A 14,648-nucleotide genomic window follows, 5' to 3' on the forward strand; every position below is an offset into this window, starting at 1 on the left:
AACCCCTCCCAGTCGCCCCCTTCTTCCGATTCCTGATAAACAGGAGGAATGATCGGAACCGGACTGTAGAGATGGTAGGACTCAAGCGGCGTCGGATGCGGCGTCGGTCGACGCCGCTGCGGCGCCGGGTCCGGATGAGGGCTAAACTGGGGCGGTGTCGGCGCCAAAGGCGTCGGCGGCGCCGGAGGTGTAGGCGTGTGCGCCGGCGGCGCCGGTGACGGCGTCGGTGGTTCAGTCGCCGGCGCCGGTGGAGGAGTGACTAGGTCAACCGGCGTCGACTGGGGCCCAGGCATGGGCCCCGCGGGGACCTGCGGCGTCGAGACCGGAGTCGTCGACGGCGCCGGGGCCGGAGCCGCCGGCAGGCAAGTTCGCCCAGTCGAGTCCGCGGGGCCCGAAGGCGCGCCAGCGGGCGTCGACGGCGGGGCCAGGCTCCTCATGGCCGAGAGGAAGGCACTGATCTCCGCCGGCGCCGCGTCAGTCCCAGGGACCGGAAGGTATGGGGGCGGACGCGGCACCTGCGGCTCCGCCGGAGCCGCGGGGGTGGAACCACCCTGACCCTCGGCCGAGTCGCGCGAGGGGAGTCCGAAGAGCGGTGTCGCCTCTTGGACTTCTTTGAGCGTTTGGACTTACCCGACGACTTGGAGCCGGACGATCGATGGCGTCGGCTAGGGCTCCGCGAGCGATCCTTGGACCTCCTCCTGGACCGGGATCGCGCACGACGCGGAGCCGAGTGGCGAAGCTCGAGAAGCTTGCGGGACCGCTCCCGCCCAGCCTTCGAAGTCAGGGCCTGGCAGTCGTTGCACGACTCCGCGTCGTGGTCGGGACCTAAGCAGTAGAGGCACCGGCGGTGGTGATCGGTCACCGACATCAGTCGATGGCAATCCTCGCAAGCCTTGAACCCAGGCATCCTACCGGCACCAGATGTCGACAGACAAGGATCAAAAATGATCAAAAAAGATTTAGTCAAAAAAGACTAAAAGGGGTAGCTCTCCCGGATCTGCGCTTACTGGCGCGGAAAAAAGAAGAACTGACGTCAGCGCGCGAGGGCGGCGTCTAAGTACTCCGACGACGTCATCCCGGCGCACGACGCCGACGACGGACGCGGAGCCGCAGACGACGCCTAGCGACGCGCAAGGGGTATTGCTGACGAAAAATCTTCCGGATCCAGTCTGACGCCTGGGGATATTCTAAGGTGAGGAATCTAACTAACGTGTTTCTTTCAGATCTTAGAAACAGCAGGCGCAGAGAGTGGTTTACGCCAAACCTCGAGGATAGGGTCCAATAAGGCTTTATTAAAGGGTAACAGAGGCTCAACTGTAGAAGAAGGCGAATGCAAGACCTCTGTTAACAAATTTGGCTTATATTCAGCAGTAGGTAACTGTAAATCCAAAAGCTCCGCAGTTTTTCTTATAACCATATGGTAAGGAACTACCTCTTGAGGAGGAGAAGCCCTTGCTGAAGAGAGTTCCCACTCAGGGGTGGTGTACAATCCACTTGCCTCCTGAATTCCCTCGCATTCATCTAGAGACTCTTCCAATTCACCCTCTTCTACTTCCTCTCTGCGATACTGCTCGTCTTCCAACAGTCTCTGTGCCTCTCTCCGTATACGCAGCGTCGGTGGCATCATACGTGGCATCATACGTGGCGCCGACTGCTCCGGAGCCGGCGTCGAAGGAGGCATGAGATCCGCACGAGGCTGAGAGGAAGGCTCACCAGACTGTGCCGGGGATTCCATCAACGGCATCGAGACTCTGCGCCGGAAACTGCCATGACGCGCCATCGGCATGAAAGGCACGAAGGGTGCCTGGGCATAGTGCTGGGGCACGCCCAAGTTGAAAGCCAGCTGACCCACGGGACCAGAAGGTGCTCCGGATGGGAAAGCCGCCCTTGCAAACACTCCGTACATTGCATTAAAAAAATGCGACGGATCCGAACCTGGAGTCAGGAACTGTGGATATGGATTCGAGCCAGTATTTAAATGGGGAGTATCCGACGTCAAAACAATCGGATCCACTGCCGAATCCACCAGTTCATTTTCAGGCACAGGAGAAGTTGCTGGGCTGAGTAAACGCCAGACACGGACGCTTTCAGGACTCACGATTGGAGTTGAACAAGCGGAGCCTTGAATGCATATATACAGCCACAAGGACTCAAGGGTAAAGGTATGCCCATGGTGGGCAATATCCCGAATTGTTTTTAATTGACAAACAGAGGTGCAGGGTGAAATGAACAGACCCCACGCCCTGAAGAAGTTGCCGTGAGTTTTTGTCCAGTGGCAATGAAACATGTCGGCATTTTAAATATGAGCAATCACGCAGCTTAGAATAAAAAACGCAAGACAGTGTGATTTAGCTCAAAATTGCGATATCATTGTATATCACTATGGGGTTCAATATGGTGCACATACTATAGCACAGTTCTCTTTTCTTTAACCACATACCCTAGCACTTGTACAGTCAATTATTGTTTTTCCTACACACATTTCTTGCTTTTGGAGTGTTGGTAGCTGATGATGAGACCTTGAGGTAGCAGGCGAGTACCATCCTGCTTAACCCTCCTTGGTGTTGCTACCGTGAGGCACCAACACTCCCGTTCACTCTTTTTTCATCACGTTTGGGTGTTGGAGACATAAGTTTTTAGACGCATTGATAGTCATCCTGCCCTACCTCGTATACAAAATATTTGTCTATCCTTTTCTTTTCCTAAGTGAGCTACACCGACGAATAGCATAGATGACACATTCGCTTGCTTTATAGATTGTCTAAAATGTATGACAACAGGTACGGATGTATGAATTACTCGCTCACAGTGTGAACAGGTCCTTTTGTATACAGTGCACTGAGTGGGGGACGACCTGTTCTCTGCCCCTTCAGCTCCTTTTTGTAGACAGGAGAAGTTGGGACATCCTGCACCGGCTCGGCTTCGGAAGCCAGTGAATCCCTCGGCGCCTGAGACTGCGCCGGAGCACCTCTAGGCAAAGGAGACCTCTCCGGAGTTGCATGAGGTGAAGGCAAGGGCGAAGGAGATACAAAGTCTTTACGGCGACGTCGAGGAGCAGGCAAAGGAGACCTCGAAGCCTTACCCTTCGTCGAGCGGCGCCGAGATCCATTTCTTCTTTTTTTCTTATGTTTTCTTGACTTCGATGTATGCGAAGTCGACGACTTCGACTTTTCTCTTACGCCCTCTTCCTTCTTTCTTCGCCTTAGCCAAAAACAACTTGGCTTCCCGTTCTTTAAGCGCCTTCAGATTCATTTTCCTGCAACAGGAACAGTCCTCCACGTCGTGATCCGACGACAAGCACCATAAGCAATCTTTGTGGGAGTCAGTGATGGACATGTGACCCTTAAATTCCCTACAGGGATTAAACCCAGACTTCCTCGAAGATTACATCGCAACAGCAACATTTAAAGTTGAAGGAACAATAAAGTAATTCTACAAGATATGGAGAGTGCTAGAAAACCGCTATGCGTCGATGGCGCGGAAAAAAGGGAACTGAAGTCATCACGCCGACGAGGCTCTCTTATGGCTCCGGTGAGGTCAAGCGGAGTCGCGAGCGGAGCCGACGTCCTTGTCGGTGTGGAGAGCTAGGAAACAATTCTGCGGAATGCTAGCGCAGGAGATATTCATAAGGTGAGCAATCCACAGGCAGATGTATCCATCAGGAACAGAAATTTGCAAAATGGGTAGTTTAATGAAATGTTTGATTATAAGATTAAAAATGTACACTATTAACATATCCGTCCAAATAGAGTTAATAATTTTGAAATGTCCTATTTCCCCACTTGGAACACCTAATCCCTTAACTGATCAAATGTATTTATCAATATGTGACAATTTTATTAACTGCAGTTAAATTAATTCTTCAATCCTCTTATGGCAATAGAACATTTATTTTCTAGGTTATTGTTTTTTTAGTTAAAAAACTCAACAATACCTTTCTGAAGAAGAGAGAGAGTGAGTTTGCCTTCCTGGGTCTGCTGAGTTGCTGCCTCAGCTGCATTCCGTGAGTGGCAGAAATCTGCTGTACTGACACCTGGCCAGCCACATTCATTTGTTGTGTTGTCAAGGAACCAGTTAGGCTCTGGGCCGTGAGAGGCTGAATGGAGTTAGTTATCGCCTGAGTTTGACCACTGATGTTCACCTGAACTGGAAAGAATGTGATTCCTCCATTTTCATTGGCAATGCCTGTAAGAGAAATGTATGAAAGAATAAAATCTACAGTGTAAGGACTCTAACAGTTATTGTTTCACTTTCTCACTTTTATAAATTACCCCTTGCTCAAATGCAACTTAATAACAAAATGGTATAAACTTTTCTCATTGTGTTGCTACTTCTCTGATACGGATGTTCACACGTTGGCATATACACACAAAAATACTTACAAAAGTAAGATAGATGGACACAGACAGAAGTGTAAAGACTCAGAAAGAATGCTTTTGATTCAAGACAAAAGGCAATACATTCAATGCACTGGGTGGATTATCATTTGATGGGAAATATAATGAAACTGGGTTTACAAGAGACAATGACACTCAAAGAATGACTTGTCTACTATGATATCCTTCTTCAAAGCTCTCAATCAATTAAAATCAACCCAATTCTCGAGTATGGGGAAACCTTTTTTAAAAGAAAACAAACGTAAATAGTGCCACTTTTGTGAGTTCATCTCATACCAATAACTAATAGTGGGTGCCTTTGTCTACATATTTTTCAGATTTCTGTACCCATGACCATACTGATGAAGCAGCTCAGGGCATTGATGGGAAAAGGAAATAAAGAGACGATGATTCTAATGATTTAAAACATTTGTCAAAACAAGCTTATTTCAAGAAACCATGCCCAATTTCACGTATAGCTTTATATGCTCTGATAAAACTATGGAACCAAGACTCCTAATATTCTTCTGACCAGGTCTCCAAATCAAACCAGTTATGCCCCATGCAGAGTCAGCAACATCATTTTGCTCCAAAAGCCTATGTGGGACATTATGAGGATCACTGCAGATGTTAAAATCAAACTGTGATTGCTGAAGATGAGATCACATTTGCCCTACTGTTTATCAGGCTTCATGTCAGAGACGCGAGTGAATAAAATAGCTCAATCTAACAAAAAGTGAACTAAGAAATCCATCTGGCATGAACCTAAGAGGAAGCTTTGCAATCAAGAATGTTAACCAGCCTATTCATTTCTTTAATATGCTTCCTCAAGACTCAGCAGGAGGAGGAAAGGGATTTCACATGATGTTAAACACTGTTTGCTTATACCAATTTCAGTGTCACTGAACTCAGATTTTGTTGGTGCATATCTGAATATTTCTTTTCTGGTCCATGAGCACTGTCTAAGTCTATGCACACAAGGAACATGAGGGCCAAATGAATATTCCACTGTGGCATCACAAATGGTTTGGGCGGAAATGTGTGTCAAATCTTTATTAAGCTGCATCATAGCAGGTGATTTAAACTAAGACAGTAGGACAGGCTAAAAGGTTGAAAAAAAACCTTTAATGGTGCCCACTGCAAGAACTTTCTGGGCCAAAAATTAAACCAAACTACAAAATAAATGACAATTTGACATGTAAGGGATCTTTATTGTGGGCTCCAAACCAGGCCACAACTTTGCTCCAGTGCCCTGTTTAAATATACTTTGTAGAGGGACACTTGGCAGTTAGGATGACATCCACAATCTCAGGAGGCAGCCAATTGCAGCTGCTCAACCTCCAGGAATGGAGTACAGAAACCTGCTAAGCTGCTGTGACAGAAAATACTCCCCGAGTGGTAGCCTGCTCAGAGAATAGATGCTCATGCCCTGAAGAACAAGTTACTTGCATTCGGTAACGCTTTTTCTGGTGGATACAGTATCTACCTGTGGATACCTCACCTTTTGAATGACCCCTGCGCCAGTCAAAATATTAGACTTAACTTCTGCTGAAGGCATTTTAGAAACAAAGTAATCTCATTGAAAATGAAGAGTCCCAGAAAAAACCATTACGGGTCGACAGCGCGGAAAAAATGGTACTGACATCAGCACGCCGACGAGGTCTTCTTATTGAATTGTAATATGGCTACGATGATGTCATACGGAGTCGCGAGTGCAGCTGTGCTATTATGACGTCCTCGTCGACGTGGGAGAGCTAGGAAAAGAATTTCCGCGGAATGCTGACGCAGGGGTAATTCAAAAGTTGAGGAATCAAAAGGTGAGGAATCTGATATACCGTGTAAAAAGTCCATGGGTTCAATCAATCAATCAGGGGTTTGTAAAGCGCGCTACTCACCTGTGAGGGTCTCATGGTGCTGAGGGGGAGGGAGCAGCTCCGGATCAGTCGAAGAGCCAGGTCTTGAGGTCCTTCCTGAACGTGTGCAGGGTCAGAGAGCGTTTGATGTTCACAGGGAGCTTGTTCCAGGTTTTGGCTGCGTTGTAAGAGAAGGCTCTCCCGCCTGTTTTGTTTCTGCGGCTGCGGGGGACCTCTGCCAGGGCGAGGTCGGCGGAGGTTTCGCTTGGGTACGTGGAAGGACATTCTCTCGTTGAGGTATTTGGGTTCTCTTATAAGTGGAGAGGGCCTTGCTCTAGCAATACCAAGTTGCTCTATTAGAGGTAGTGTGGTAGAGCAGCCTTGGGCTTAACTGAGAGGAGTGCAAGACATTTGCAAATACACACAATGATCAATAAAAGACACACAACTCAAGAAGGAGATCCACCCCATTTTATAACAAGCATTTGCAATGCAATCGGTCTCGCCTTTGGGACTTTATATGTATTTAGCTATGCAGCACATTAGCCTGGGTGCTTAAACATCTACTGTTCTTTCACATGGAGGGAAAGTAAGCACAAAACTGCGTGACACGCCAGGTGTGGGAACACATGGAGATAAATATTGCCTTTCAGCTGGAAATAGTACAGTCCAAAGCTCTGTTTTTAATATAAAATCAGGGCCTTAGGTGGTCATATTATTGAAAATACAAGATTTAAAAAAAATATAATTGTCAACGGGTGCTCGTGGAAGACAATTTCTATGGCTTAGAATCTAAAGACTGCTAAAGAGCTTCTGGTATTTTACTGACCTCTACTGGTTGTTTTCTAGCAAGAAAGTTAAATAGAGGCAGTTGCCAGAAAAAAAAGTAAGTCCCTCAGCAGAAAGCAATTCTGGTATTTTACTGACCTTTACTGGTCATTTTCTATCAAGACAGTTAAATAGAGGCAGTTGAGCAAGCAGAAATCAATTCTGATATTTTAATTACCTCAACTGGTCGTTTTCTATCATGACAGTTAAATAGAGGCAGTTGAACAGAAAAAAAAGTCCCTAAGTGGAAGCAAACTAGCCCTGGGGCTGATCTGTTTCACCGAACCATACCCAACTTAGAAAGGGCTTTCTAGTCAACGCTAGGTCACTCATTAAAAATAATGTTGTCTTTCACTATTTTGTGACTGCTAGGAAACCCTCCTGGGTGTTTGTGACAGAAACTTGGGCCTCGGACTCGTCTGGTCATGATTTATTGATGGCGATTCCTGAAGGCTATGCGTTGCATAGACTTGACAGAACTAGACGTAGGGGGGGCGGGCTGGCAATTCTTTATAAAGCTTCCTTTGCCTGTAGTATTAAAGCCCTGTCTGAGCCCTCGGACTCCTTTGAGGCTATGTACTTTTCTATTTCCTGTTCCCCTTCGGTATCCTTTACAGGCATCTTTATTTATAGACCTTCTGAACCCAGATCCAACTTCAGCTGTGAGCTCTTTAGAATTTTGGATCCCTATTTTGGTAAACTCCATCTTACCATACTAGGGGACTTAAATTTTCATCTGGATGACCTGGGGTCTAAAGATACGCTTTCCTTGGTGGACTCGCTGGACGCGTGTGGCTTTACTCAATTGGTGAACAGCCCAACCCATCGGGCTGGCCATATACTAGACGGGGTGTTTACTAACGACCCGAGTCTCTCGGTTGGTCCCCCCCCCCCCCGCCTCTGGTCTGGTCTGACCATTTGGCAGTGCCTCTAGAATTAGCATCTTCCCCTGCAGTTGCGCCTAAGCTGAGCTCCCTCAGCAGAGAACCCAAAAGGAGCTATAGGAATATTACCAACGAATCCCTTGCTCCGTTTATAGGGTGTATCTCGTATTCATCTACCAGGGAAGCTGGTGAGGCTGCACAAGAGCTCGCTAATTCTATCACTAGAGCTGTAGATGTGCTAGCCCCTGCATCCCTTCGGTACTCAGCAAGGCGTAAACCTTCAGCTCCCTGGTTCACTGAGCCGTTAAGGCTCCTGAGGCAGAGCTGCAGGAGACTGGAGAGAAGATGGCAAAAATCCTGGGACCCCACTGAAGGAGAGGCACACAAACGTCTGCTGCGAGAATACAAGGTCAGAGTGATAAAGGAAAAGCAGGAGTTTTTCTCCAACCTTACCACATCCCTCACATCATCTAAGGAACTTTTTAAGATTGTGGACTCCCTATGTTCCCTACAAGTGCCTGATCCAGTTGTGGGCTCACAGGAGTTGTGTAATAAAATCTCAGAGTTTTTCCATAATAAAATTGAGGATATCTATCTTGCTCTGGAAACACAGAGGAGTACCCTGGGGGCTCACTCTCCCTTGGCCCTCGCAAAATTGGAGTCCTGGACCAGAGATCCCACTAAGACCCTCACCCATTTCCCGCCGCTTTCCCTTGAGGAGCTTGATCTTCTGTTCCACGGGGGTCGGCCTTGAGCCCGACCCTGTTTAACATTTACGTGGCCCCACTTGCTAGGCTTGTGAAATCGCAGGGGATGGAGGTGGTGTCATACGCCGATGACACCCAAATCATGGTGTCCCTGGCTCACTCGGTTAGTACATCCGCGTTCAACTTTAGGAACTGCATGCAAGCAGTCTCCGAATGGATGATCCAAAACTCCCTAAAGTTGAACGGCGATAAAACCGAGGTCCTGATCTTTGGTAAGAATAAGGATATTTGGTCCAGTGAGTGGTGGCCCCCATCTTTGGGAACCTGCCCTATTCCATCCCACTCTGCCAGGAACCTTGGCGTTATATTTGACACCTCGCTGACTATGACTCTCCAGGTCAATAGAATGGTGGCCACCCGCTGGGAAGTTATCAAGATTCTTAGGAGAATCTTTCACTATCTTTCCCCCCAGGCCCGTAAGCAGATCGTGGTTGCGCTAGTGGGTTCAAGGTTGGACTATTGCAACGCACTATATGCAGATATCAACAAGGGTCTCATTCAACGCCTTCAGGCTGTGCAGAACGCTGCAGCAAGATTTGTTCTGGCTGTACCTAATGCTTCCTCGGCTACATTAGCCAAGAAGAGTTTGCACTGGCTTCCAATCCAGAATAGGATCTCGTTCAAACTTCTGTGCTTGGCGTATGGAGCCCTATTGGCCGGATCCTCTGATGCCTTAGGTTCCCTGCTAACCTGCTATATCCCAAGCAGGTGTCTTCGCTCCTCCGAGATGAATCTTCTTGTAGTTCCCCGTTCCAAGAAAGTCAGATGGGGCAGCAGGGCCTTTTCCAACGTGGCCCCTCGATTATGGAATGCCCTCCCCTCGGAGATTAAGGCCCAACCTTCACTAGCCCTCTATAAAAAAGCGCTCAAAACGTGGTGTTTCATCAAGGCCTACCAGTAAGCAAGTGCATTTGATCTAATTAGCATTCTTTGGTTAGGCGCCTTGACGCCCATTGGGCTTAGTAGCGCATTATAAATTGGATTTCATTCATTCATTCATCTCCAGAGACCACAAAGTACATACACATATATGTATATACTAAAGTATATACACGAGGTCTCGAATGCTTGACCTAAAAATAGAGAGTATCTATATGTTAAGGCGTCAGAGAAATATTGTTCAGGTACGTACGTTGTTAAATATAAATTATTATCAGTTCAAAAATTGGACACAGTGCAATTTTCGAGTTCTGCAACGTTATCCTATGAAGGAAGAACAAGTTCTGCAAACAGGTATAGTACAGCTAATACGGGACCAATCTCCAGGAGTTAAGGTTAATGGTGGGCAAGGTCCAAGGCAGCACAAATAGATCACCACCAGAGGCATGAGGGGTGCAAAACAGCATCGGGAGCCCAATGTTATTCTATGGAGATCTGTCTCTGTGAAAAGAGGCTGCCGGTTTTGGCGTGGAGCCCAGTCAGGCTGAACCAGCAAGTGGACTCATGCCTTGCAATGCTTGCGGATGGGGGATGGTGGGCGGGGGGGGGGGGGGGGAGGGGTGATTGGAGACTACATCTTTGGTCATTTTCTCCAAGGCCCAGGGGCTAAGGGTGCAGGGATGTCCTTAGGTGTTGGGTTTTTAATTACCGGAGCGGTCGCGGTTGGGGGGCCTGCAAAAAAAACCCCAACCGGTGGTTGGGGGATTTTTTACTGGGGGAATTAACCAAGGCCCTAATAAATATGTTGAACAATTTGGAAAAATCAGAAATTGGAAAAAATGTTTTTACCTACGGACAATTTTGGAATCCTGAGCGGAATCACTTATCAAGCAAGTGGTACAGCAAATGTTGAGTCTATCCCACCGCTGCACCACCAATGTCGGAAGCTGTCTCTTTATGTGATATATCAATAACCTGATACGCTGTGTAAAGAGTCCAGGGGTTTCCTTATAAGTGGACAGGGGCTTGCTCTAGCAATCCCAAAGCCCCCCTCGAGTATTAGTGTGCTCATTTAATTTCAGGTGCTCTTTTAGGGATAGGGTGGGCGAGTAGCCTAAGGCTTAACTGAGAGGAGATCAAGACATCTGCAAATGCACACAATGATCAATAAAAGACACACGACTAAAGTAGGAGATCAACCCCAATTTATAAATCTAGCAAGTATATTTATGTTCAGGCATCAGAGAAAAATAGTTCAGGTAAGTACCTTGTTAAAGTACAAGTTACTTACCTCCGGTAATGATGTATCTGGTAGAGACGATTCTAGCCGCAGATTTTTTAACGTAGAATTATCCCCAGGCGTGAGACTGGACCCGGAAAATGTTCTTGTCCCAGCATCGCTGCGCACCGGGGGCGGCACCATGTGACATCTTCCGCGGGCGTGACATCAGCGTGGTCACCCCGGCGCGCTGACGTCAGTTTGCTTCGGAGAACTTTTCCGCGCCACAACGTGGAGCCATCACAACAAAACTGAGGAGAGTATGGGATCAGTGTGCGAAAAAGTAGAGAAACAAAACAGAGAGAAACAAAGGCTGAGGAACAGAACCAGTTGGCACCAAGGTGCCAGAAGGCCAAAGCAGCTAAGCTATAGCAGGGAAAGAGCAGAGCCTCCCCAGCAGGAGAGACACAGAGCCACAGCAGCGGACATGTCACAGGAACAAGAAGGGAAAGCCAGGAGATCCCACGCCTAATTAAGGGAGGACCACCCAATACCCCGCAGGGGCAGACAGCGCCCGAAGGGCCTCAAGGAACAAAAGAAGCACCTCAAACCCCAGGGAGAAGAGACAGAACCAGAGGCAGGGCCCGCCGTAAGAAGCGCACACAGTGATGGAAAACAGCCGAACACACCTCGGCCGCAAGCAGCGGACAAGGCAGGAACGGTCCCACCGCCAATAGCGCCGGCGTAAGAAGAAAAGCACAGATGCACAGAGCCCCAGCGGAACTAGAGGCAGGGGCACAAGGGAAACACATTAAGGGCCACGACGGTGGACCAGAACAAGCAGGCAGGCGCGTGCAGCCAGCAGGAGGCAACACCACGGAGCAGCACACCAGAACAAGCCAGGCGCAAGCCGAAGACCGAGGTCAGGGAGGGCCAGGACGCACCCTAAGGGAGGGGTCGGTTCCGGAACAAACACTGACCCATGAAAGAAGTGGGGCCAGACAGAAGAAAAGAGGGGGGGCAGGGGGAGAGAGAGAGAGAGAGAGAGAGAGAGAGAGAGAGAGAGAGAGAGAGAGAGAGAGAGAGAGAGAGAGAGAGAGAGAGAGAGGGAGAGAGGGAGAGAGGGAGAGAGGGAGAGAGAGAGGGAGAGAGAGAGGGAGAGAGAGAGGGAGAGAGAGAGGGAGAGAGAGAGGGAGAGAGAGAGGGAGAGAGAGAGGGAGAGAGAGAGAGAGAGGGAGAGGGAGAGGGAGAGGGAGAGGGAGAGGAGAGAGAGAGAGAGAGAGAGAGAGAGAGAGAGAGAGAGAGAGAGAGAGAGAGAGAGAGAGAGAGAGAAAGAGAAAGAGAAAAAGAAAGAGTAAAAGACGGAGGACGGGCCCAGTCCATCAACCAGAACACAGAAAGCCAAAGAAAGCCAGTCCCTCTGGATCAACAGATAGAGGACCAGGCCGAATCGCCGGACAGAAGGGCGGAATCGCCACAACACCATGCCGCAGACAGGCCAGACTGGTCGAGCGACGTAGCGAACCTGGAGAAGGACAGACCTGGGCGCAACGCAAGCTGCACCAAGACCATTGCAAAGAGACCGCACCAGCGATATACCGTGACGACAAGGAGAGCAAGGAACCTGAAAAGGGTGACCACACCCCCCCAGCACATGGCAGAGCTATGTAATAGCTACAAGTACCCCACATAGGGTATGCTATGTCCCAAGAAAACATGGGAACACCTCTTAGGAACAAATTCCGCAGCAGAGGACAAACAGAAAGGCCTGCGGGTAAAACGGCAGACGGCTTGCCAAGCAGCCAAGAAAGAAGACACAACAGGCCCAATACCAGGACCTACATGGGCTTACCAACAGCACCGAAGGGCCAACCGAAGGACCCGGAAGGCACACCAAGGACACAGAACACACAACCGGAGCTACCGAACACTAGACCCCAGAAAACAATGGGAGAACACCTCCCAGAACACAGCAGAGGACTGATAACCAGGTTCACGGAGGAGGAGGAGGACGAAGCCCCGCAAGGAACCGCTGAATGGCAGAATCTGCAGCGGCGTGAAACAAAAGAGCGCCATCAAAAGGGAGGTCAACCAGACGGTCCCTAACATTCTCAGGGAAAACACTATCCCTCAGCCAAGCATGGCAACGGAGGGCCACCGAAGAAACCATGGTGCGACCAAGCGCCTCAGACATCCAGAGCCGAGCGAAGAATAAAAGCCGCCAGCTCCCGGCCATCCAACACATGGTGCCGCAGATCAGCGCAGGCACCCTCCTGAGAAGCGCAAGACAGAAGGGACTCCGCGGAATCCCAGAAGCAAGAAGTGGCTCTGGCCAACACACAAAGCGTGTTGAGCCCCCGCAAGTCAGCACTGGAGGAGGCGAAGATGTTGCACGCCCATGAATCTAACCACCGGGCCTCCCGTGACAGAGGAGACAACACAGAGGGCAAGGAGGGAAAGGCAGTCTACAGAAGAGGGCCCCTGGTAGAAGGGTGGAAGGAAAGGCAAACAGGATCATTCGGAGCAGGACGGTGGCGGTGCAGTAGCGGCTGGGGCAGCGGGTCCCCCGTGGCAGGATGCCCCCAGGCAGAATTACGGAGCGAAGCTTCGAAGGGAAGGAGCAGCTCCCGTACACCAGAGCACTGATAGAGAAACTCAAGTAAATGATCCACGGGGAAATGGGCAGCCGGGTCGCCCATGCGCTAAAACCCAGCGACCGTGGACAGCCCGGGCGAAAGCAGCACTCGCCTCCGTAGGGCAACACGGCGGGGAGAGCAATTCCTCCGTGGGCGATGGCTGTATGCTAAGCCGGCCGTCCCCCAGCCCAACCGGAGGAAGAAAAGGCCAAGCTCGGAATGGGGGAAGGTTGACCGACGAGTGGGGAACCTGAGGCGCCTCTGGGGGAAGACTGTGGGCGCGGGAACGTCGAAGAGCCCTCCCTGGAAGACGCTGGGGAAAAGGCCACGACGCGGCGTCCCGTCTCCGGGGAAGAGAGAGAAAAAAATGCCGAACCTCTGGAGAAGAGGGGGCCTCCGAAGACGAATCAACGACCCGACGCTGGCACGGCGCCGTGGAGTTCGCCACTGGCGTCAGCGCAACATCGACCGGCGCCGAAGGGAATGCCGAGACGACCTTCGCCACGACTTGCGCAGTAGGAGAACGGGGCGAGATCGGAGCCGGGGTGGCCAAAGAACGGCGCCGAAAAGGCGCTGACTCTACCTTCGACGAGGCAGCCGCCTGCGTGGAGAGATGAGGGGGGGGGCGGGGACGTGCCCTGGCCTCTAGCCAGCCCCTGCGGCGCCGCCAGGGCCAGCAGCCACCGGTGCCTGAGCGGCATTAGCTCAGCCTCAGAGAAGGCCATCGCCTGCCCAGAGGACTGAGGGGGACTCAAGGACGAGCCCCGGCAACCTCCTGCGACACCACAGGGACCCCCACAGGGGTTTGCGGCGGGCAGAGGCGCCATGGTCCGAAGGAGGGAACCCCGTAGGGCCGCACCCAGACGACACCACATCTCCAAGACCTGAAGCCGAACCTGTTGGCGCCGGAGCCGCCGGCGACTCCGCAGAAGGCCCCGCACATGGCAAGGGATCCGGAGACGTCCCAGGAAGAGGAGGAGGAGCCAAGGAGGCCTGCAGGGCCGCAGCACAGGCCTCCATTTGGGCTCTGGTCGCCCCCACGCTGGGAAACGGTGGGTAGGGTGGCGACGCGCTAAGCTGCACGACCCGCGGAGAACCGCGCCCCCCAAAGGACGGGGACCGGGCCTCTGGGACAAGCTGCAACACTTACCAACAGGCGAGCAACGCCCTTGCGGCCTCGGAGAGGGACGATGTCGGAAACGGAAG

The 14,648-nt window shown here is 50.6% G+C and overlaps 1 protein-coding gene across 2 annotated transcripts in view; it reads right to left on the minus strand.

The window, feature by feature from the left end:
- Positions 1 to 14,648, minus strand: part of RBL2 (RB transcriptional corepressor like 2) — a 722,629-nt gene that overhangs the window by 309,019 nt on the left and 398,962 nt on the right. For both annotated transcript variants that reach the window (XM_085638866.1, XM_085638867.1), the window contains exon 16: positions 3,935 to 4,185. In XM_085638866.1, coding sequence (XP_085494992.1) covers positions 3,935 to 4,185 — 251 coding nt within the window. The remainder of the gene's footprint in view (positions 1 to 3,934; positions 4,186 to 14,648) is intronic.

The sequence above is a fragment of the Triturus cristatus genome, chromosome 12 (assembly GCF_964204655.1).
Source record: "Triturus cristatus chromosome 12, aTriCri1.1, whole genome shotgun sequence".
Classification (NCBI taxonomy): domain Eukaryota; kingdom Metazoa; phylum Chordata; class Amphibia; order Caudata; family Salamandridae; genus Triturus; species Triturus cristatus.